The following is a 23,041-nucleotide window of genomic DNA, read 5'->3' as shown; positions in this document are numbered from 1 at the left end:
CAGATCTCCATCTGGATGAGTACTTATGGGATCGACCATATATAGCGGTCAATATAAATGGAGAATACCACAAATTTTCAAACTGCCGTAATCTCCACATTCGTATTCACCGATATCATAGCCATTTGTATTTGGGCGCTGTAAATATGGCCCATCTGAGCCACCAGCATTGTACAGATCTATCAAATCCTTGTGATGTTGGGCAGTGTAACAAAAATAGGACATTAAATAAATAATAATAATTAAAAAAAACGGCATGGGGTCCCCATTCTGTAACCAGCCCCGGGCTCATTGAGAAAGTCCTGTTTGTAGAAATACAGGGGGACAAAAAACTGGTTTTCCCCTTTTTTGAAAACCAGCATCAGGCCAAAACAGCCAGCATGTTAATGCCACAGCCAGGGAGAACTTTTTATATAAGCTCCCCCAACCAAAGCATTGACCTCTGACTGGTCATCCCAGGCTGGGACTCTGGTGGAGTGGGGACCCCTAAAACTAGGGGACCCCACCTTCATGGTGCCCCCTGCCCAGACTGAAGACCGGGGCAGTCCCTGGTGCCCCTGGGCTGTGGGCACAGGGCAGATATTATTGTGTAAAAATTAGAATGATAAACTATTGGGTTAGGTTGTGGAACTACAAGTCCCAGCAAGCCTACCCTGCCTGCAGGCACTTGGAGAACCAAAAGTTCCAGCATGCAGGGAATTAAAGGGCCCACTGGGTCTTGTGCTACAACTTAACCATAGTCAAATAACACACACAGACAACAAAAAACTTTAATACACACTACCATCATCCACACAGTACATACTTGTACATGTAGGTTCCACCATAGGCAAGTTTTCTTTTCCAGTTGTAATCCATAGGTGTACCTGTGAATGGAAATTATACTCAGCATCCAATAGTGTAGATCCTCTTCAGTTCAAGTAGGCATCCAGGGTGTAGACACCATACGGACTGAGCAGTCACAGGTGTGTTAGCACTTGATGTCCTACACCAGGTCCTCCCCCAACCAATCAGGTATGGGCTCTGGATAGCTCCACGGCTGATTGGCTGTTTGAGGCTCCATAGAAGCCCATGTTAAAGTTTAACATGGGCATCTATGGATTGTTTCCCTCATAGACACCCATGATGGTGTTGGGACAGCATTTTTAAACATACAGTAGTTACTTATTACAGATGTAGCGCCGCTTATCTTTAGAGGGGCTAGTGGTGGATTCGCCACGCACCAGCACCCGCCAGCTGCTGGAAGGAGATGCGTATTACAGCGGGGCTCCCACCGGGTCCCCGCTGCCTTGCCGCTGGTCCCTGCCGCAGTCCCCCTCCTCCCCGATCCCCCCTAGCCCTGGCCATCTCCCTGAATTGGAGACAGGCAGGGTTCTCATCCCCCCCACTGATGGGGAAACTGGGAGGCGTGTGCGTGTGGGATGCTTGCGCATCCCCGTAAGATGTAGCACCGCTCACCAGTGGGGGTGGTTTGTCGAGCCCCGGCACTGGATGAGCGGCACTACATCTGTATGTTCTATTTCTAGATCAATTTTGGAGTCACAGATCCTCTCCTAAGTGACAGAAAAATGTATCCAACCTTATTCCGGACTGTTCAAAATGATCGGCTTCGCTATGAGGCTATTTTAATTTGCTTTAGGCACTTTGGTTGGAACTGGGTTGGAATGGTTACACCCAGTGATGGCAGCGGGGATATGGAATTACAGGAACTGAGTACAATGATGGCTAGACATGGGATATGCATCGAATTTGTTATTAAAATAACTGAAGACCCAAAACTGAATAAAGAGAGAATGAGTGTTATTGAGAAATCCACCGCCAGGGTCGTCATCATGTGTGGCCAGTTTTCTACCAGCTACATTGAATTTCTTCATACCTCTAGGGTTCTGAATGAAAATATCACCCTGATCCTCCATGACTCATGGACTGTAGTAACTAGCATGGAGGAGAAGTTCTTTACATTGGTGAATTGTAGCTTGATGTTTACATTGCAAAAACAGCATATTCCTGGCATAAGCCAATTTGTGGAGAGTGTGAACCCATTAAATCGCCCAAATGACCCCATACTGGAAGACATCTGGCTTCAGAGATTTCACTGTCTGTCTACAAACCCACGTAAAAACGTTCTCCTCCAGACTACATTCGAAATATCTGCTGTCAATTGTTCAAATGAGCCTAATAAGACATTGCGTTATGTTTGTGAGCCCAGACACTACCAAGTCTACACCGCAGTGTACGCCCTGGCACATGCATTACACAATATGAATCTGGATATGAAAAATTGGGGAGCACATACATTGATGAAGAAAGTAAGTAATGTCTATTCTGTGCCTCTAATAATGTAATACTGTGGACTAAATCAAAGTACCTCTTGTTCAAGTGTATTTATATAATACCAGTGGTGTCACTTGGAGGGTGGAGGGGGGGTGGGGGGTATTGCACCTGGGTGTCACCTTTAAAAGGGTAACACTAACATTTCTGGCTACTCCACAGTAATAGGGAGCTGGTTTCTGCGATGTGACATTGTGTACTATACTCAGCTCATGTAAAAGTGTAGGAGCTGGCAATACAGTCAAGCATGTTTCCAATGATTTATTTATTTATTTACAGTGTCTTATATAGCGCAGCAGATTCAGTTACAGGTTCTTATATAGCGCAGCAGATTCAGTTACAGGTTCTTATATAGCGCAGCAGATTCCGTTACAGTGTCTTATATAGCGCAGCAGATTACGTTGCGCTTTACAATAGTAGACAGTGATAAAACAAACTGGGTAACAACAGACAGACTTGGAGGTTAGAGGGTCCTGCTGCAAGCTTACAATCTACAGGGATATAGGAGGGAAACACAAGGACAGGCACCAGTAATAGCATAGCAGTCCCACAAAGTTACAAGTCCAGAAGGGAAGCTATATAATACATAAGCGCCTCAGAGGATTATGCATGTAGAACTTAAATATGATAGGCTTGCCTGAAGAGGTGAGTTTTCAGGGAACGCTTGAAAGTTTAGAGGCTAGTGGAGAGTCTTAATGTGCGTGGAAGGGCATTCCATAGGATGGGAGCAGCCCGATGAAAGTCCTGTAATAGTGAATGGGAGCTAGTGATCCATGCAGAAGAGAGACGCAGAGCAGAGTGGTCGAGATGGGATATATTTCGTGATAAGTAAAAAGATTTATGCTGGTGCAGAATGGTTAATAGCTTTATATGCGAGTAGAAGTGTTTTATATTGAATACGGTAATATACAGGCAACCAATGGAGGGACTGGCAGAGCAGATCAGCAGATGATGAGCATCTTGCAAGGAAGATCAGCCTAGCAGCATTTAAAAGGATTGCAGTAGTGAGAGTCTGTTCTTCTGAAGAATAGGAGAATATTGCAATAATCAATGCGGGATATAATGTGCATGGATAAGAGATTTGGTAGTGTCCTGTGTGAGATACAGTCATATTTTGGATGTGTTTTTTAGATGCATGTAACATGATTTGGAGACAGATTGAATGTGGGGAACAAAGGACAGTTCAGAGTCGAGGATGACCTAAGCAACGAGCTTGTGGGGTAGGGTAGATTGTTGACTTGTCAAAAGAGATGGAGATATCAAGATGGTAACTGTACTTAGTTGGCAGGAATATAACTCCATTTTGGAAATATTGAGATTGAGTTGGCGAGAAGACATCCAAGATGAGACATTCAGAGACTCAGCCCAAAACCTATGGTGACAACTCTGGGGTTAATAGATAGATTTGAGTATCATCTGCATGCAAGTGATACTGAAATCCGAAAGAGCTGATGAGTTTGCCAAGAGGGGAAGTATAGATTGAGAAAAGCAGAGGACCTAAGACTGAGCCTTGCGGAACTCCGACTGACAGAGGTAATGAAGAGGAAGTAGAGTCAGAGAAGCGAACACTGAAAGAGCGATCAGATAGTTAAGATATTAACCAGGAAAGGGCTGTATCATTAAGACCTAGGAAGTGTAGTGTTTGTAAGAGAAGAGTGTGATCCACAGTGTCAAATGCAGCAGAAAGATCTAAGAAATAAATAAAGAATAAGTAGTGAGTAATGGCCTTTAGACTTAGCAGTTACCAGATCATTCACCACTTTAGTCAGTGCAGACTCAGTGGAGTGTTGAGAGCGAAATCCTGACTGAAGCGGGTCTAAAAGGGGGTTAGAGTTAAGAAAGTTTGTGAGGTGAGAGTAGACAAGTCTCTCCAGTATCTTGGAGAGGCATGGGAGCTGAGAGATAGGGCGATAGTTAGAGAGAGAGTTAGGGTCAGAATTGTGTTTTTTTTTTTTTCAGAATGGGAGTAATCCCTGCATGTTTGAGCAGATAAGGAAAAGTACCAGTAGCAAGAGAGAGATTGCAGATTTTAGTTAAGGTTGGCATAAGCACAGGAGATAGATTTTTAATGACTTGTTCAGGTATAGGATCAAGAGTAGAGGTAGTAGAGTAGCAGGGTAAGAAGAGTGCGGATACTACCTTTTCATTTGTAGGCTCAAATGAAGAGACCGTGCCAGAGGGTTCAGGTGGGGAAGAAAGTGGGTTAGCAGTTGTGGAGCATACCATTTCATCTCGGATGTTATCAATCTTGTCCTTAAAGTAGGAGGCAAGTTCTTCTGCATTGATGGTAGCCGGTGGTGGAGGAGGGGGAGGGTACAGAAGAGACTTAAATGTGTTAAAAAGTCGCTTAGGGTTGGTGTCATGAAAAGAGATGAGAGATTGGTAGTATATTTGCTTGGCAGTGTCCAAAGCATTGCAGTAGGTGTGGTAGCTAGTCTTATATGTGAGGAAATCAGTCATATTATGAGATTTATGCCATTGGCATTCTACTTTACATGACTGATTTTGTAGTTGTCTTGTTGTTTTGGAGTGCCACGGTTCAGGAGAGGTAATTGTAGAAATTATGGAGAGCTGTTGTTGCAGGGAGGTGGAAAGTTGTGGAAAATTAATAGCATTAGTATTTTTGCGGGTTAGAGTAGGCTTGCATGATTTCAGTGTCAGTGAGCTTGGGGTAATGGAGGAGAGCGAGAGGGTAATGAGCTTGTGATCAGAGAGAGGGAGAGAGACTGAGCACTGCCTGTTGAAAACAGGGGCAAGGCAGTGGCCTTCCTCATGAGTAGAGGCGTCGGACCAATGGGAGAGGCTGAGAGAGGAGGTTAGAGAGAGGAGTTTGGAAGCATGCAAAGATGGTGGACTGTCAATAGCAATATTGAAGTCACTCAGGATGATAGTGGAGATGTCAGAGGATTAGAAATGGGGAAGCCAGGCAGAAAAATCTTCTAGAAATCGAGTTTTGGGAAGCCCAGGTGCAGCAACACGCAGAGAGAAAGGGGTAAAAAGCCCTAATAGAGTGAACTTCAAATGATGTAAATGTGAGTGAAGGAACTGGTGGTAGAACTAAGTATGTGAAGGCTTGTGACAGTAATATACCAACCCCACCTCCTTTTAGAGTTACCAGGCCTGGTGGAGTGAGTGAAGTGGAAACCACCATGTGACAGAGCTGCAGGCGAGGCCGTGTCTGATTGAGCCAGGTTTCTGTAATGGCCATCAGGTTGAAGTTGTGAGAGATGAAGAGGTCATGGATGGATGTTAATTTATTGCAAACAGAGCGTGCATTCAATAGGGCACATGTAAGTTGTTTGGTATGTGGTGGGAGGCATGTGATATTAATGAGGTTAACTGAATTTCTAGGCTTAGAAGCAATGACATCTGAGTGGGACAGGTGGTTGGGGCCTGGGTTTGGTGATATGTCACCAGCTAAGAAGATTAGAAAGGAGAGATAGATATAGGTAGATGTGCAACCAGAATTGCAGAGGGATCCCTTGCCAGTGATAGCCAGGGCCAGTTATGTTGCTAGTGTATAATGCATTATACATGGTACAGGGTGCCTGGGAATAATGGTTGCACTGAAAATGACCATTCACTCTGCACATGAGGGCAAACCCCCTGCACATGAGGTCATGTGCCGTGTGCATAAGAACATGACCCTTGTATGTGAGGTCACATACATTGAGGCCTATCACTCCACATTATATATTTTATATCTGTAACTCCCTATCACTGATTGTATGACCCCCATCCACCTTATATAGTCTATGTCCATCACAAGTCTACCACCTCTATTATAAAATCATTACCTCCTTTAAGAATAAAATATTAATTTTCTTTCTAATTTTTTAAGATGGCTGTAGCTGGACGTGGCAGCTAGATCTTTCTTTAGATGACTTCTCCCTTGGGGAGATGTACTAAGCTTTGGGGAGAGATATAGTGCCAGTCAATCACATCATATCTGCCATGTTTCAGCCGGTGCTTGAAGAATGACCGCTATGAGCTGATTGGCTGGATTATACCTCCATCCAGTTTAGACCTCTTGCAGAGGTAGCCCTTGCCAGTGATAGCCAGGGCCAGTTATGTTTCTAGTGTGTAATGCATTGTACAGGGTACAGGGTGCCTGGGAATTCTGGTTGCACTGGTGGATTATCATGGTTTCCTGGGGCAGGGACTGTCCTGCCCAAATGTCATCATCATACCCTGGGCAACATAACCCCCTGTACTGCCCTCCCTATCACATGAGTATGCTTTTGGGCTGTTGGAATAAGCCATAAAAATACAGAGATAGGTCAACTTGTCTGCACATGCTGGTAGCCCCATCACCCTAGTTATATTGTAAAACTGAGAATGAAAGGTGGGGTCTTATAATGTGCTTACTACATATGGATTGGAGTAGTTACCAATAACATCCAATCAGATGCTACTTATCACATACTGTATATGCAACCATGGAATGGACTTGACATAGCAGACAGCATGATGGGACAGGGTGGATAAGTGGACAGGGCAGACAATTGGGCAGGGGAGTGCAGAGCATGGAGAGGAGGAGTGGTGGTGGGAGAGGGCAGGACAGAGGAGTGAAGGGGAAAGGGATCCATTGGGCCAGCAGTTAGTGGACCTTGATGACCATGAATGCTGGGTTCCTTTATAAGTTAGTAAGTAGCTATCACTGATCACCAAAGATGGAACTGTTAGTGATTCTAGATCTACCAATGTACTCATGAAATGCAAATGTCAAGAGATGCATTACAATAAATCAGCAATTAACATTCATTGATGTAGACCGAACCAGACCATTCACAGCTGTTACAAAATGTCACCTGTTTCCAAACGGAATGGGAGACTGCACTAATTTAATTATAATGATTCTAAACTCTTTTATGCCATGGATGAGTTCAAATAATCAGAGACAATGGAGACTGTTTGTATTTCAAAAGTAAAAAAAAAAATATTTTTGCAATTTATTAAATAGAATATAACATTAATATTTATAATATGCGGCCACATATAGCAGTATATGTACTAGTACATTTGTATCAATATGTGTACAATAACAAAATAAAAAAATAATTATATATAGATAAATACACACAATGAAAAATAAGTAAAAATATATATATAAAAAATAAAACACAATAAAAAGCACACACTTTGGCCTTTGAAATATTTGTGGAAGGTCACGTAACTTCCAGTAGGTATTTGTATATTCCTCTAATAAGTAATTTGTGTAATATCAGAGGAGCCGACTTTAGCCCACTAATTGTGAAAGACAGTCAGATGCCCACAGGCAATTAGATTATAGGGGATTCAGCCCTTGCCAAAGGAAAAGTCACTTTATTACAGGGTTGTGTATAATTGTGTGCATTTAGCACATGGATCTCACCCTTAGTGTTCCGATGGTGGTAACGGCGTTGGATTATCTCACTGGTGGTTGGCGTGGAGTGTCCCGCTGGGAGGAGAGAGGGGGAGAGCAGCGTGTAGGTCCAGGCGATGGTGGCGGCAGAAGGGTCTCTCACACCCGCTGCAGCTTGCTGATGGACAGACGCTGACGGCAGTAAGCCTTGTCTCTACGTTCTCCAGAAGCTGAGTGCTGCGGCTTGAAGGCAGCGTATTGAAGTGGGAAGTGGTCGTGGATACCGCGGCCTGGATGGATGTGTCCACAGATGTAACAAAGTGATCATGCTGTATCGGCACTTCCAAAGAATTCCCTGGGTCCAAACTAACGCGTTTCGCCCAACACGGGGGCTTTTTCAAAGAATGATTTTTGTTTCTCTCTGTTGCTTATTTATGCCCAGGTTCATGAATTCCCATTGGCTTTCATTGATTGCACAGGTGTGTTCCCTGTGTAATTGTAAAGGTATTCAGGTGTGGCTTTCAGTTTACCCCTCAGCGACTTTCACAGATAAAAAAGAAATTTTGTTTTTATTTTATTTCATTTGGCCATATTCATTTGTACTTCTTTTTACCGCACATGTTTTCATCATATATAAATAATAATATACTTAGACCATAAACATAAAAATACCCAAAAATATATTAAAAAATATACATATATATAAAAACAGTCTCTATTGGAATCGAACCCTAGGTTCCCTGCACTAGAGTCCACTTAGCTACCCACTGTGCTATACCGGTCTTTGTTGTTGAATGGTATTTTATTCAATATATAGAGTACATCTCCAGACCAGGGCATACAGATAAGTTATATAGATATGATCACATATCTGATATTACACAAATTACTTATTAGAGGAATATACAAATACCTACTGGAAGTTACGTGGCCTTCCACAAATATTTCAAAGGCCAAAGTGTGTGCTTTTTATTGTGTTTTTTATTTTTTATATATATATATAGATGCCTGATGACGATTTATAAATAAATCGAAACGTTGCAGAAACCCCTGTTGGATTTATTTCTACTACCACTGTGTACTGCCTTCTCTGCCTCGGCAGTGTGAGTACGTGTGTATATATATATATATATATATATATATATATCAGGGAAGTGGGGGGTGATTGGGGTGCGCTACCTAGTATAGAAACTGTACCTCCCAATAAAAACATTACAATTTCAAAACAGAATACACATTTCTGAAATAGTGTTCTTGTATTTGAGGATGTTCCCATTTTGAATGCAGAGCGAGGAGGATACTGCAGAGAGAGCGTCCTGATATTGTTCTTGATAAGAACCTACACTAGACTCTCAACTGAGAAATTTCCATTTAATTGAGCCCCATCAAGAAGGACTTGGTGATATTTATTTTATTTGCATCAGCTGTGATCAGCAGAAATTTCAAATAGGACCAGCCACACAAAATCCACTCACCCATTGGTTCTTACCCCTGATGAAGTCTTAGAGACGAAACGCGTCGGGTTTCTTCACCAATAAAAGAACTATTTACCCAGAGATGGACTGAGCTTATTCATTGGGAACATCCTCAAATACAAGAACACTATTTCAGAAATGTGTATTCTGTTTTGAAATTGTAATGTTTTATTGGGAGGTACAGTTTCTATACTAGGTAGCGCACCCCAATCACCCCCCACTTCCCTGATTACTACACCGTTCCTCACTAACAGGAGGAATTTTGGTGGTGCTGCACACACAACCCAGCGCAACTCAGAGTCAAAAACCCTTTCTTCTATATATATATATATATATATATATATATATATATATATATATATATATATATATAGCAAATGTTGGTATCCGGCACTCCAAACAGCAAACAACAGTTGCCCCTGGTGCCTTCCAAAGGAGGGTATATAGGGTTGGTCACGGCTGCTGGCGGCACTCCCATGAGGGACTTGGCAACGTTCAGAAATGAAAACTGGAGCCGTGTACAGTTAGGTCTAACAGTTTCGGAAGATTTATTTCCTTCGTCATTTGTTTTCTGACGAAGGAAATAAATCTTCCGAAACTGTTAGACCTAACTGTACACGGCTCCAGTTTTCATTTCTGAACGTTGCCAAGTCCCTCATCGGAGTGCCGCCAGCAGCCGTGACCAACCCTATATATATATATATATATATATATATATATATATATATATATATACACAGGTTGAGTATCCCGTATCCAAAATGCTCGGGACCAGGAGAATTTTGGATAACGGATTATTCCGTATTTCGGAATATTTTAATATTTCAATGATGTATTTTGAAGTATCTTGCATGTATGCTGTATAAACACATAATATACACACAAATATATTTTATTACCACATAAAATACACACAAATATATTTTAATTGTTCAAAAAACAAGGTTTCAAAACGTGAAACAAAATGTGTGTACTATCTCAGCACTGAATTTGAATGCCAAGCAATCATTGTCTTGCACATATATAGTGCCAGTTACATATCACGTCCCCAGTGATGCTGTTACAAATGTCCCCAGTGAGTTTTTAGCAAAAAAAATTTTTTTTTTTCACTTTCTGGAATGTCCGTATTTCGGAATAATTCGGATAACGGATATTCGGATACGGGATACTCGACCTGTATATATATATATATATATATATATATATATATATATATATATATATATATATATATATATATATATATATATATATATATATATATATATATATTTTACTTATTTTTCATTGTGTGTATTTATCTATATATAATTTTTTTTTATTGTGTTATTGTACACATATTGATACAATTGTACTAGTACATATACTGCTATAGGTGGCCGCCTATTATAAATATTAATGTTATATTCTATTTAATAAATTGCAAAAAATATTTTTTACTTTTGAAATACAAACAGTCTCCATTGTCTCTGATTATTTGAACTCATCCATGGCATAAGAGAGTTTACTATCATTATAATTAAATTAGTGCAGTCTCCCATTCCGTTTGGAAACAGGTGTCATTTTTTGTATATTCCCACAGCCAGAGGCTTATTAGTCTGACGTGTGGGTGTGTACATTTATATTTGCGCTAACACTAGTGCATTTTTAGAGAACTGCAGCTTCATATACATATATATACAAAATTTCATTCTTCATTTTTCAATTATTTAATTTGGATGGTCAATTAGCGCCCAAACTCTCCTCTGTTGCTCAGGGGATATATTTGTTCCAAAATGTCCAAAAATCATCAAAATAGACCAACTATCAAATTATTTTTACACTGGGCACCACTCATCGCAGGCGCAGCATTACTCAAGACTTACTCGGCATGGATAAAGGCATATCCGGCCTGGAGCTGAGGTCACAAACATTCCCCTAAAACACTCAAGCACGTTAAGTGTTCCCCCCCACTTCCAGCATTGTTCTTAACACTCCACAAAATAGCCAGTTTCCACCCCCACACGCCTACTTCCTGTCAATCACCTTGCAACCACCGTGCATTTAGAAAAAGTTGCAGGACTTTGTTGTAGGATGGCATCGGGCATGCACACTGTATCGGTAGTCACCCATCTTGTGAATTTGCAGCCATGTGCTCAGGCAGTGGCGTAGCTTGGTTTGGGGCACCCACCCGCCGTTAATGGGGGGGCGCCTCCCCCCCCGGCTGCCCATGCCCCCCCCCCCCCCATCACCGCAGGCTTACCTGTCTGCGCATCCCGGCTCCCCTCCTGGCTTCAATTAATTCTATGCAGACGGACCATGAGAAAATGGCTGCCCCCATACCGCAGACAGTTTCAGAGAAAAGTCTGCTTTATGGGGCGCCATTTTATCGTGGTCCGTCTCCATAGAATTGATTGAAGCCAGGAGGGGAGGCGGGACGCGCAGACAGGTAAGCCTGTGGGGGATGGGGGACGGGGGCATTACTATGGCACCACAGCCCCCCGGCACCCCCACATGCAAAGCACCCCCCCCCACGACCACGGGGGCTGCGGTGCTATAGTTGGGCCCCTGTGCTCAGGTCCAAATCGGGTCCTCAGAGAGGAAGTGTAACATTTCCTGTAGGTGACTATAGATTTCCAAGTTTGCCTGCTGTTATTAAATAACTCCCATTGTATAATTCTAAGAGTAGGGGCCGGATGTAATGCCACCCAGGTCCTGCGGAAATGCAGGATGCTGGCTGAAGTCAGACTTTTTGTTACAGTGGCAATCACTTACAAGGCATGGTTTTGCATTGTACTGTAAGTGACTGCCCCGAGTTTGGCCTGCATCTTGCACAGCCGTCGAACTTAGAGGATATTACATTAGGCCGCAGATTTCAGCGCTATTTACTTACAATGTCAGTATTGCGTTTGACCTATTTTCTTTTCCTTTTAAAGCTGCACCATTATGTGAGGACAGTGTCTTGCACGGATGGCCAAAATGATATTTTCTTTAATGACAAGGGAGAACTTCCATCTAACATTTTCTTAATAAACTGGTTTGTTTATCCGAATGGCAGTGGTAAATTTTTTAAAAGCAACGCTGTGGGAATTTTTGGTAATCTACTAGAGGACAACCAATTGTACTTACTTTTCTCCAAAAATATCATCTGGAAACAAGGCACAGTAAGATTGGTTTCATACTGTATAAAGTTCAGTAGGCTCTATAGATTATCACAGTTGGGCAAAGGTCCATAGCTGCTATGGGGCTCAGAGCTGAGTGACGCCCACCTTCCTTGTGTAAATTCCATGTGTTGTAGACAATTATCACCATTGGGTGGTATAAATGGATGATTACATACTTTTGTTATGGGGTCTACAGATATCTAGTTATGCCCTTGGCTTACTTCTAGTATTGTATTGGGAAAGTACAAATAATATAACAAGACAGTTGAAGCCCCGGATAGGTCGATCTGAGCTGTGGTTAAGAGAACCATCTTAGGATGCGTATATGTCAGTCCCGATGGTCAACAAGGTTTTATCAGTCTCCTTAACAAATAAAAAGCAAAATGGACTATTGTATGTATATTTCAATGGCCAATGAGAAGTCAGATAATTATATAGTTTACTTAATACTGTATATTCTGCCACAGATGCACGTGAAGGAAGTCTCTGACAGTTGTGAGTGGCAACCCTTATGCAAACAGTGGAAGATAGTGAACTCTCTATGTTTATTCCCTTAACAATACCAGTTGCATGTAAAGATCCAGTGAGGAAGATACAATGGTAATGCTTTAGCTAGTTTATTGCTGTACCTTGAGATGATGCACAGATAGACCTTGAGAGATGACACACAGAGGTCAAAGCAAAATCCTTTCTGCAGCTCAGGAAAACATGACTGCTACACATGAGACTGACATGGGAACTGGAAGTGAGCTCACAGAACAGGAGTAGTCACATGACACATACATATGGTAATTACATTAACTTACAGAGGTAAATATAACATTGGCCAGTAGATGGCAGCAAAGGATAACAAATACATAACAATACATCATATAACATCCATACAAAATGGTGGATTCAACTTGAGAAACCCTAACTAGGGCAGCACACTCCCCATCTGAAATCCTAGGATTTCACTTTACCATTTGACATTATGGATTAATGTCCATGATATAATCAACGATGGTTCTGACCTGAAAGACAAAATACAAGAATGCAAAACACAACAATACTGGAATGTGTATATGGAGTAGTCCAGTGAACATGTCTTTCAAACACGTATCAAATGATGAAACAAATTAAACAAAGTTCTTGAAGATCCCTTTAAGCTTGACAGCAAATTACTTGTCAACAGGTAAAAGCAAGACAACCTCAGATGTAGGCCTGATAAAAGATTTGGAGTCACCTTGCCTTGAGATGGTCACTCCCACCTTACGAACCTTGCCGTCCTCGCTGGGAAAGACTTTAGAGATGAGTCCCATAGGCCAAGCATTTCTTTCTACTTTCTGATCCTTCATTAAAACAAGATCTCCTACTTGTAGGTTTGGCTTTACCTGCTGCCATTTTCTTTGTCCTTGAAGAAGAGTGAGGTATTTCCTTTTCCATCTGTTCCAGAAACAGTTGGCAAGATGTTGAACATGTTTCCATTTCTTCTGATATAGATTACCAGATGTAAGGTTTTCAGGTGGACTAGGAACAGTTCCAAGTTTTTGAGTGAGAAGAGTTGCTGGAGTGAGAATAACAGGGGTCTCTGGATCCGTGGATACAGGAACAAGAGGTCTTGAATTGATGATAGCAGTCACTTCAGCTAAAAATGTGGTTAGAGTCTCATGGGTAAGCCTAGAGAAGTTGGAATTCATAATCATAGAGTCTAGAATTTTACGAGAGATGCCTATCATCCTTTCCCATGAACCGTCCATATGAGATGCATGAGGAGGGTTGAAGATCCATCTGCAACCATTGTCAGCCAAGTAGTCTTGAACTGGTTTAGAGTTAATTTGTAATTCTCGACAGGCACCTGTGAAGTTGGTTCCACAGTCAGATCTCAACTGCTTTACTGGTCCTCTGATGGCAAGAAATCGTCTTAAAGCATTGATGAAGCTAGAAACGTCCATGGATTCTATTACTTCTATGTGTATAGCACATACACTCATGCAAGTAAATAACACTGCCCATCATTTGCTATCTACATGACCACCTCTGGTCCTACGTGCACTGACCGTCCATGGTCCAAAGACATCCAGACCAACATAGGTAAATGGTGGTTTGGTACTTGTCCTATCAGCTTTCAAATCAGACATCTGCTGTTGTTGCAAATTACCCCTTAATGATGAATTATGTGGGCAATCAGTCTTTTTGCTCCTACTATCCAAAGGCCTGCAGCCCTTAAAGCACCTTCAGTGAAATGTCTGCCTTGGTGCTTTACCTTTTTGTGATAATGCTGTATCAGCAGGGTGGTGACATGGTGATGGCCAGGAATAATGAGAGGATTCATTTCTGACGTCTCCAAGTTGGCCCTGGTTAAACGACCACCTACCCTCAGCATACCCTGATCGTCAATTACTGGTTTCAAGTTGACTATACGGCTGTTCTTAGGAATGTCTCTGTTGTCACGAATACATTTCAGTTCTATATCAAAGGCACTCTGCTGTACATTTCGTATCACCATCAACTCAATTAGAGTAATTTCCTCTGCAGAGAGAGGCTTCTGACACACATGCCAACCATGACAATCAGCGTTAGTGTTCTTAGCACAATAGCACTGTACAATGTGAACTAACCTTGTGATGGTGCGTACAAGATTTAGCCATCTGGAGAAGCGTTCAAATCGATGACAGCCCAAGCAAACCTTCTCTTTGAACATTGTGATAAGAGTACTTATTTCAGGATGAATCTCTGGGTCGATGTCAGGGTCTTGGAGACTGAAGACATCTTGTAGGGAAGTTTCTTCAGGCTGGTTCTGCAAGAACTCTGGGCCCGTCAACCAAGAAGAATTTTTAGAGGCACTATAAGACGCTGGTCTGGTGGCACAATCTGCAGGATTGAGATGCGTTGGAACATAGTGCCATTGTTCAGGTTTAGAGGATTTCCTGATCCTTTCAATGCGGTTACTGACATAAACATAGAAGCGTTTCTTCTGGTTGCTTATATAACCCAGAACGACCTTGCTATCTGTGTAAAACTGAACATCATCTATGTGAATATCCAACTCTCGCTGTATAAAGTCTGCAATCTCTACAGCCAGTACAGTTGCACAAAGTTCGAGCCTAGGAATGGTATGTTCAGGCCTAGGAGCTACAGTAATTTATCCTTCCCAAATAAAATTCCAACATGAGTTTCATTACAAGAGTCTATTACCTTCAAATAGGCGACAGCTGCTATGGCATCAGTAGATGCATCTGAGAATATGTGGATTCCTTTTTCTGACATTGGAGTGTAACATTGTTGTACATGAATCCCATCTAAGGCTTGTAGAGATTCCTTCCAAGACTCCCAGCTTCGCTGTTTGTCTGTAGGCAGTGGAGCATTCCAGTCCTCAATAGACTCTGAGTGGATCATATAGGCTGTTCACCACTGAGAGGACTCCCCGCTTGGTAAATGGCTTATCTGCACAACTTACTTGAAAGCCGAAGGAATCATGCAACAAGTCCCACTGCAAACCCAGACTTCTCTGTACTGGTGGATTGCCTTGGCCGAGATCCAAGTATCTAAATTCTGTGGCATAATCGCTGGGTTGAAAAGCTTTCATGACAGCAGCACTATTGGAAGCAATTTTATGTAACCTTAGATGAGCCTTAGAAAGCATACCTTGGGTTCTTTTAAGCAGATCTATAGCTTCCTCTGCTGTAGGTAAAGATTTAAGTGCATCATCCATGTAGAAGTCTCTTTCAATGAAGTGTCGGGCATCTTTTCCAAACTCTGATTCGCCATCAGAGGCAGTCCTATATAGGCCATATGTAGCAACTGCGGGTGAAGGACTGTTGCCAAACACATGCACCTTCTTGCGGTATTCAACCATTTCCTGGCTGGTATCATTGTCTCGGTGCCATAGAAACCTAAGGTAATTCCTGTGATCTTGTTGTACAATAAAACAATAGAACATTTGTTCAATGTCTGCGGTAATGGCAACTGGCTCCTTTCTGACTCTCATAAGCACTCCTACCAGATTGTTGGTTAGGTTCGGACCAGTGAGGAGAACGTCATTCAGAGATACGCCACAATGCTTGGCACTTGAATCGAATACCACCCTGATTTGCTTGAGTTTACGTGGGTGATATACTCCGAAGGAGGGAAGATACCAGCATTCTTCATGCTCTTGCAAGGGTGGAGCTAGCTCTGCATGGTCATTTTGAAGTATCTTATTAATAAAGGTCACAAAGTGATCTTTCATTTCAGGCTTGCTTTTTAATGTACGTTGCAATGACATGAATCTGGATAAAGCCTGTTCTCGGTTGTTTGGCAGTCGTGTTCTAACATTCCGAAAGGGTAAAGGTGCAACCCAGTGGTTAGATTCATCCTTGCAGAATCCACTGTCCTTTATCTTAATAAACTCTTTGTCTTCTATGGACAAGGCTATTCTGTTGTCATCTTGCGTTGTGCAAAACAATGATCTTCCTAAATTATCATAAGGTGTAGGAATTACTTCTGGCACCTGGATGAGGTCAGAGAACTTTTCTCTCACTTCATAGTGATGTGAGCATGGCTTGTAGTGAGTTGTGCGACCGTTTCTGAGCACATAAGTTTTAAACGAGTTAACTTGAGAAGGTTTATGGCTCTTGCCCAGGCACACATTGCCCACAATTACCCAGCCTAAATCGAGTCTTTGTGCATATGGGGCGTCGTCTGGACCATTGCAATATTGGCGTACCTTATGGGCCCTCAGAATGTCTCTTCCCAGTAGTAGCAGAATGTCAGCATTCATGTCCATCGGAGGAATTTCTTTAGCAAGGTGTTTTAGGCGAGGATGATGAAGTACAGCTTCATCATCAGAGTAGGAATTTTTTCTCTTTCGTCAGGTATCTGGTCACATTCAATTAATGTTAGTAAGGGTATGTGGGTATTCCCCTTGATTGAGGAGATAACATAGCCAGTGGCCCTTCTGCCGAAAGTCTCTGTATGACCGGAGCAGGTGTCAATGGAATACGGCGTTGCTTGTCCCTTTATACCGAAGATCTCAAAGAATTTAGGTTTTGCTAAAGACCTGTTGCTTTGTTCATCTATAATGGCGTACATTCTGGTGGCTTCCTCAGATTGCCCTTCTGGGTAGACCTTGACCAGACAAACCTTAGCACAGCATTTGGGATTGTTCTCTTCCCCACATACTTCCCTGCATGATGAGGAATCTGTGGGTGTAGTTGAGTCTTGAGGTTGTAGCTCCCCACGATGTTTTGCAATGGTGTTAGGTGCTGTTGAAAGTTGTATGTTCTCTGGAGGTAGAGTGGGATGCATGGCTGTAACATGTCTATCGCTATTGCATCGGTGCACTTGACGGTAGCTTTACAGTCTTTTGCAATGTGGTCTGAAGAGGCACAACACTTGTGACACACTGCAAGCTCTCTTAAAGTATCTTTGCGCTCTTGCAAAGTCTTAGCCCTAAGCCCATGACATTCCTTTAGTGGATGAGGCCTTTTGTGGGTAGGGCACACACGACTGGAGTCCCTTTGTTTAAGAGCAGGAGCATCTTGCTTGGTGTAGGAGGGCGCAGTACGTGGGACGTTAGTCTTTCTGACAGATACTGTTCTCCTTAAGTCTCTATGTTTGGTAGCAGTGTTATCATACCTTGAGGATGACGATGAAGCTGCTGGAATAGGTTCAGTGAAGTCAAAGCTGGGATCATTCTTCTTCCGAGCTTGGTCACTGATGAATCTGGAAAAGTAAGAGAAAGGGGGAAAGGACACTTTGTGTTCTCTTTTGTACCTGGAACTCTGGTCTGCCCATTTTTCCTGCATGCCGTAAGGTAGTTTGGACACCACTGGATTCACGCCATGAGCAGTGTCAAGGTAACTCAGTCCTGTCAGACGAGGATCTAACTTGGCTAGTTCTAATTCTTTTAATAGGTCGCTTAGATCCTGGAGCTTGTGGTTGTCTTTGCTAGTTATCTTTGGGAATGCTTGAAGTCTTTTGAATAAGGCACTTTCTATAGCTTCAGAACTGCCATAAGTCTGTTCAAGTCTCTCCCATGCTGCAGCAAGACCTTCCTCTGAGTGGCCGGTATGAACTGCTCTTAATGTCTTGATGCGTTCTGCAGATTCTGGGCCTAACCAGCTGACAAGCAGGTCAAGTTCTTCCTTGGCGGTGAAGTTAAGATCATGGATTACAGCTTCAAAGGTCAATTTCCAAGCTCTATAGTTCTCAGTGTCAGCCTGAAAAGGGAGGGGTTGTGATGTCAGCGCTGGCCTCTGTTGCACAGCTGTGGGAGGGTCAGAGTTATGTATGTTTGCACAGATTTAGAACATCATTTGATTATGAGCAAGTTGTGAATGGATTTGCAGCTGGCTGCTAATCATCAATAGTTTTGCTAGCCATTCACAGATTTGTACGGAGCAGGATTGCACTCTGTCTGGGTGATGGCTATCTGATTGCAGGGCTCTGCAAATTCATCCAGCAGCAATCAGACCTGAATCAGGCCCATTATGTAGTGGTATCAGCTGGTCAGTGTAACTTTCACTAATTTTATATGTATCCTCTATTTTATTTCAAAAGCTCCCCCAATCCCGGTGTAATGAGAAATGTGCTCCTGGATATAGAAAAACTCCTAAAGATGGGATCCACGCCTGCTGCTACACCTGTGCTGTATGTTCTGAGGGAGAAATATCCAATGTCACAGGTACACATATGTTATAGTCAGCACCAGTGGGATTGTGAGTGGGGAATAGTTGTTATTGTTCTGTATTCGAATATGCATCTAAAACACTGAAAAACCACAAAGACCAAGTATCCCATAGTGTACACACAGTACAGAGTCATAGGACCAATTACACAACATGGCATGAAATCAGAGGCGCTATAAGAGAGGAGGAGGCCCGTGTGCAGCCTCCTCAGTTCAGGCCCCCTCCTCCCTCCCGGCAGCTGCCACAGCATGACACTAGTGCACAGGGCACAGAACTCAGAATAAAATGGCGCTGCTGCATTTTTCTGGTGATTCCGACAACTGCCTTTATCATGAGGGGAGTATAAAAAAAATGGGTGAATTGCATCCAGTGTGGGCCCTCCTGGGACTCTGGGGCCTGTGTGCACTACACACATTGCACCCATTATATATACACCACTTCCTGAAATGTATTGGAATTATATTGGGCATTCCTGGAGGATGAATGGAAGGTGGCTTTTCAGACACATCTTGTAATGTATATGTGATAGAGGCGTATGATAGACACTGGAGGCCATACTTTAACAAAAAATCTATACCTAATTTCAGAGAACAGTGTGTTAGTGTTTTAACATTCATCTCCAATTATCATGCTGTTACGAGCTGCCCCTAGCTGGTCCATGTAACTGCAACCTGATGCCTGCATGTGTGGTTTGTGCAGTCTCACCTTCCCCATAATTAGGCCATTACCTTGTGTCTGGCTGCCCAGCTCTAGTGAAGCCATGTAGGTATCAGGAGGCTTGTCCATTTTGGCTGTCCTGATTGGATATTTCTTCATGAATTATTTATTTACAGTTTATTTTACAGCACAGCAGATTCCATTGTGCTTTACAATTGTAGACAGTGATAAAACAAACTGGGTAGCAACAGACAGACTTGGAGGTAAGAGGGCCCTGCTGAAAGCTTACAATCTATAGGGACATAGGAGGGAAACACAAGGACAGGCACCAGTAATAGCATAGCAGTCCCCCCAAGTTTCAAGTCCAGAAGAAAAGCTATATAATACATAAGTGCCTCTGTGGGTATTACCCAGCATGCCCTAGAGTCATTGCTGGTTATACCTTGAACAACCCTGACTTATCCTGACAACCCAGATACTGCCTAGTGTGCATTTCCTGAGGAAGCCTGTTTTATCCTAAACAGATCCTGTCAAGTGCTACTATAACCTGTCTGGATCCTGTTTCCCAGAGCTTGCCATCTCCCTTCTTGTGCCTTGTGCAGTGTCAGGTAACCCAGCTGATACTTGCTCTATTGGAGTTTCTGTTTGTGTTCTGTTATACCCATGTCCTGTCTGTAACCGGTACTGCTCCTCAGTCTAGCCTCGTTGTTTTCTGTCTGTGTCATTTAAGTGTCTACTCTTATGCAGATCAATTAGTCAGTTTGCTTGTCTGACAGTGTGATACCAGTACTTATTTACTTTTGCAGTTACTCCTACATTCCATCTCTATGTGTTCTGTGTGTGTTATTATATGCTATCAGTGATGCTACACTACACATCAGCCATTGTGGTCCACTACCCTGTACTGATACACTAAACTCTACAGTACAGTCACGCTAGTGTGCACCATCCGCTGCAGTGGTCCTGTGCCAGTTGCACACTGTAGTCTACCTTAGGTTATTCAAGATGGGGGGTTGTGAGGCCTATGCTCAATGTGTGTCAGAGAGGAATGTGAAATATCAATGAGTACGGAGACTCCCATCCACACAGGGATATAAACCCTGTCAGGACATACCCCAAGCAAAACTCCCTGAAGAAGACCCAAGTAGGGTCGCATCGCGTTGGAGTACACTACAGCATATATACAACACAGCCACCTACTCTCCTCCCGGCCGGGAGTAGAGCACACGGAGCGCGCGGGGACTGAGATATCTCGCGATATCGACACCCGGAAGTCTCGTCCATTGCATGCTCTGTGAAGTCCGGCAGGTTGTGCGGTCCAGGTGCCAACCTCAGCCGCGGCATGATATGCGACCGGAGGAGAGATCGGACACACCACACTTCGCAGGTTAGAGGTGTACTGCAGGCGGGACGCCAGCCACCCGCACCACCAGCCTGTGATACCATCAGCCTAGACTTTCCTCTCCCTGTCTGTGCCACTACCCCACCACCCCCTGTGCGGCAATTACCACAACGCCCATTATGCAATGAGAACTTAACAGCAGGAGATTTTAATACCTTCATTCAGTGCAATTTATATACAGCTTATTTTTACTATTTCACCTCACAATGTGTTAACTAACATTTCTACATGCGCATTTCTGACTGTGGAAGGCTGTGGCAAGTTGCTCACTCGCCAGGCAGTTTGCAAAGGGGAGCGAGGGACAGGGGCTGACAGGGGTGGTGGCAGTGCTGGGCCAATGGAACTTCCATTGTTATGTGGATGTCCCCATGAAAATGATGGACAGTCCCTGTCTTCCTCCCACTGGCTTCCAATTTAAGTCACTTGAGACTGACATATTTGCAAAGGCAGGAGAAATGACCATGAAATCACTGAGTGGCACCATGCAAGGGACTATGTATTCATTACACATTCCCTCACATGGTTGCAAGGGGATATTGTGGTGGGGGTGGGTGTTAATGCAGGTGGTGGGTGAAGTTGCATGGATCACTAAGCAGTGAATTTTGGCTGCTTAGCGAGTCAATTAGAATAGACCCCATAGTCCTAAAGAAAGTTATTGGGTCAAAGCTAAAGATATTCACGCGCCTTCAGAAAATTCTACTGAAACTTTCCACGAATAGGGAAATTTCCCATTTTGAGGGGTGTTTAGGGCTCACCCCTATAATGTGAATGTAAATTCACAGCGCACAGGAGGCCGGTGTTCACTAATACCCCTTTCACACTGGCCACCTGGCAATTATCCGTCATTTTTGAGTGCCGGGTCATGTTGGCTGGTGCAGCCGGACCCTATTCACACCACCTAGTAATACCCCATTCACACCAAGAAGCAAATTACCATGTTGAAGCATTTCAACCGGTAATTTGATGGAAAAAACCTGGTCAAGAGCAGGGTCGGAGTGTCGGGATTTAGGACCCGTGTTGACACCACTGAAAAACCTATGTCTTCAACAAATTACTGGCTTGAAAAGCTTTGACCCGGTAATTTACTTCTTGTTGTAAATGGGGTATTACCAGCGGCGTAACTATAGCACCGCAGCCCCCGCAACCGCACGGGGGGGGGGGGGGGGGCGCTGTGCATGTGGGGGCGCCGGGGGCTGCAGTGCTATAGTTACACCCCCACCCCAATCCCCCGCAGACTTACCTATCTCGCTGGTCCCGGCGGCTCCGTTCTTCTGCTGAGGACCACCACAAAATGGCCAACCCCATATAGCACACAGTTCTCTGAAACTATGCAAAAACAAGTTATAGGATATGACCCTTCCTTGGCGCAATGCTGCCCTAGTTCGTACTTGTCCCTAGTTATCACCAAATAACCAAAACAATAATACAAGAAATACAAGGGTGGACTTTCCAAACTTCCTGAGGAGCAAACCGTCCAGATGTTTTTCTGGCCGTCAATACTTCATTCAGTCTCTCTGGTAATTTTTCCGATGTTTCTCAGGGAATAAATCAAAAGAGAAACCACCAATTAGATGTAGACCAATATGAATTAATTCTACTATCTGGAGTGAAGTAGGAGATCATAGACGGGCGTACCCAACTCACAGTGTGAATGGCACTGTATGTGCACGTAGCGGGTACTTGTTCCGTTGATTATTTCTCTATGACTTCCCTCTTGGCTCCAAATGATGTGTGTACCATAAAAAATAAAAATTAAATAACAATGTGTGACTCTGTTGGCTTCATACTGTGAATTCTTTATGGTGGAAAAAGAGTCTCATAGGCGCACCACACTCACTTAAAACAAGGGGGAGGTACACACATAGAGGTTTTTTTTCCTGTTTGGTGTATCGAATATATATACACAAGTGTTGTGAAAAAATGGTAGGCGTACCCTACTCACGGTAAGTATGGAACAGTATAAACCCGTAGCAGGTTCTTTGCCTTTCCTTTCAAGTGTTCACAGTGATCAAAATTCTCTCCATCCGATGTGTATATAA

General features: G+C 43.1%; 1 protein-coding gene across 1 annotated transcript in view; it reads left to right on the top strand.

The window, feature by feature from the left end:
* The window catches only part of LOC146014438 (vomeronasal type-2 receptor 26-like), a 43,546-nt gene that overhangs the window by 5,668 nt on the left and 14,837 nt on the right, over positions 1 to 23,041 (top strand). The window contains exon 3 of the mRNA XM_083151625.1: positions 18,816 to 18,939. Coding sequence (XP_083007751.1) covers positions 18,816 to 18,939 — 124 coding nt within the window. The remainder of the gene's footprint in view (positions 1 to 18,815; positions 18,940 to 23,041) is intronic.

Source organism: Crinia signifera, chromosome 1 (genome assembly GCF_055691185.1).
Source record: "Crinia signifera chromosome 1, ASM5569118v1, whole genome shotgun sequence".
In the NCBI taxonomy this organism is placed as follows: Eukaryota; Metazoa; Chordata; class Amphibia; order Anura; family Myobatrachidae; genus Crinia; species Crinia signifera.
Note: the sequence above shows the minus strand (reverse complement) of the source record. Positions and strands in the feature narration are given on the sequence as shown.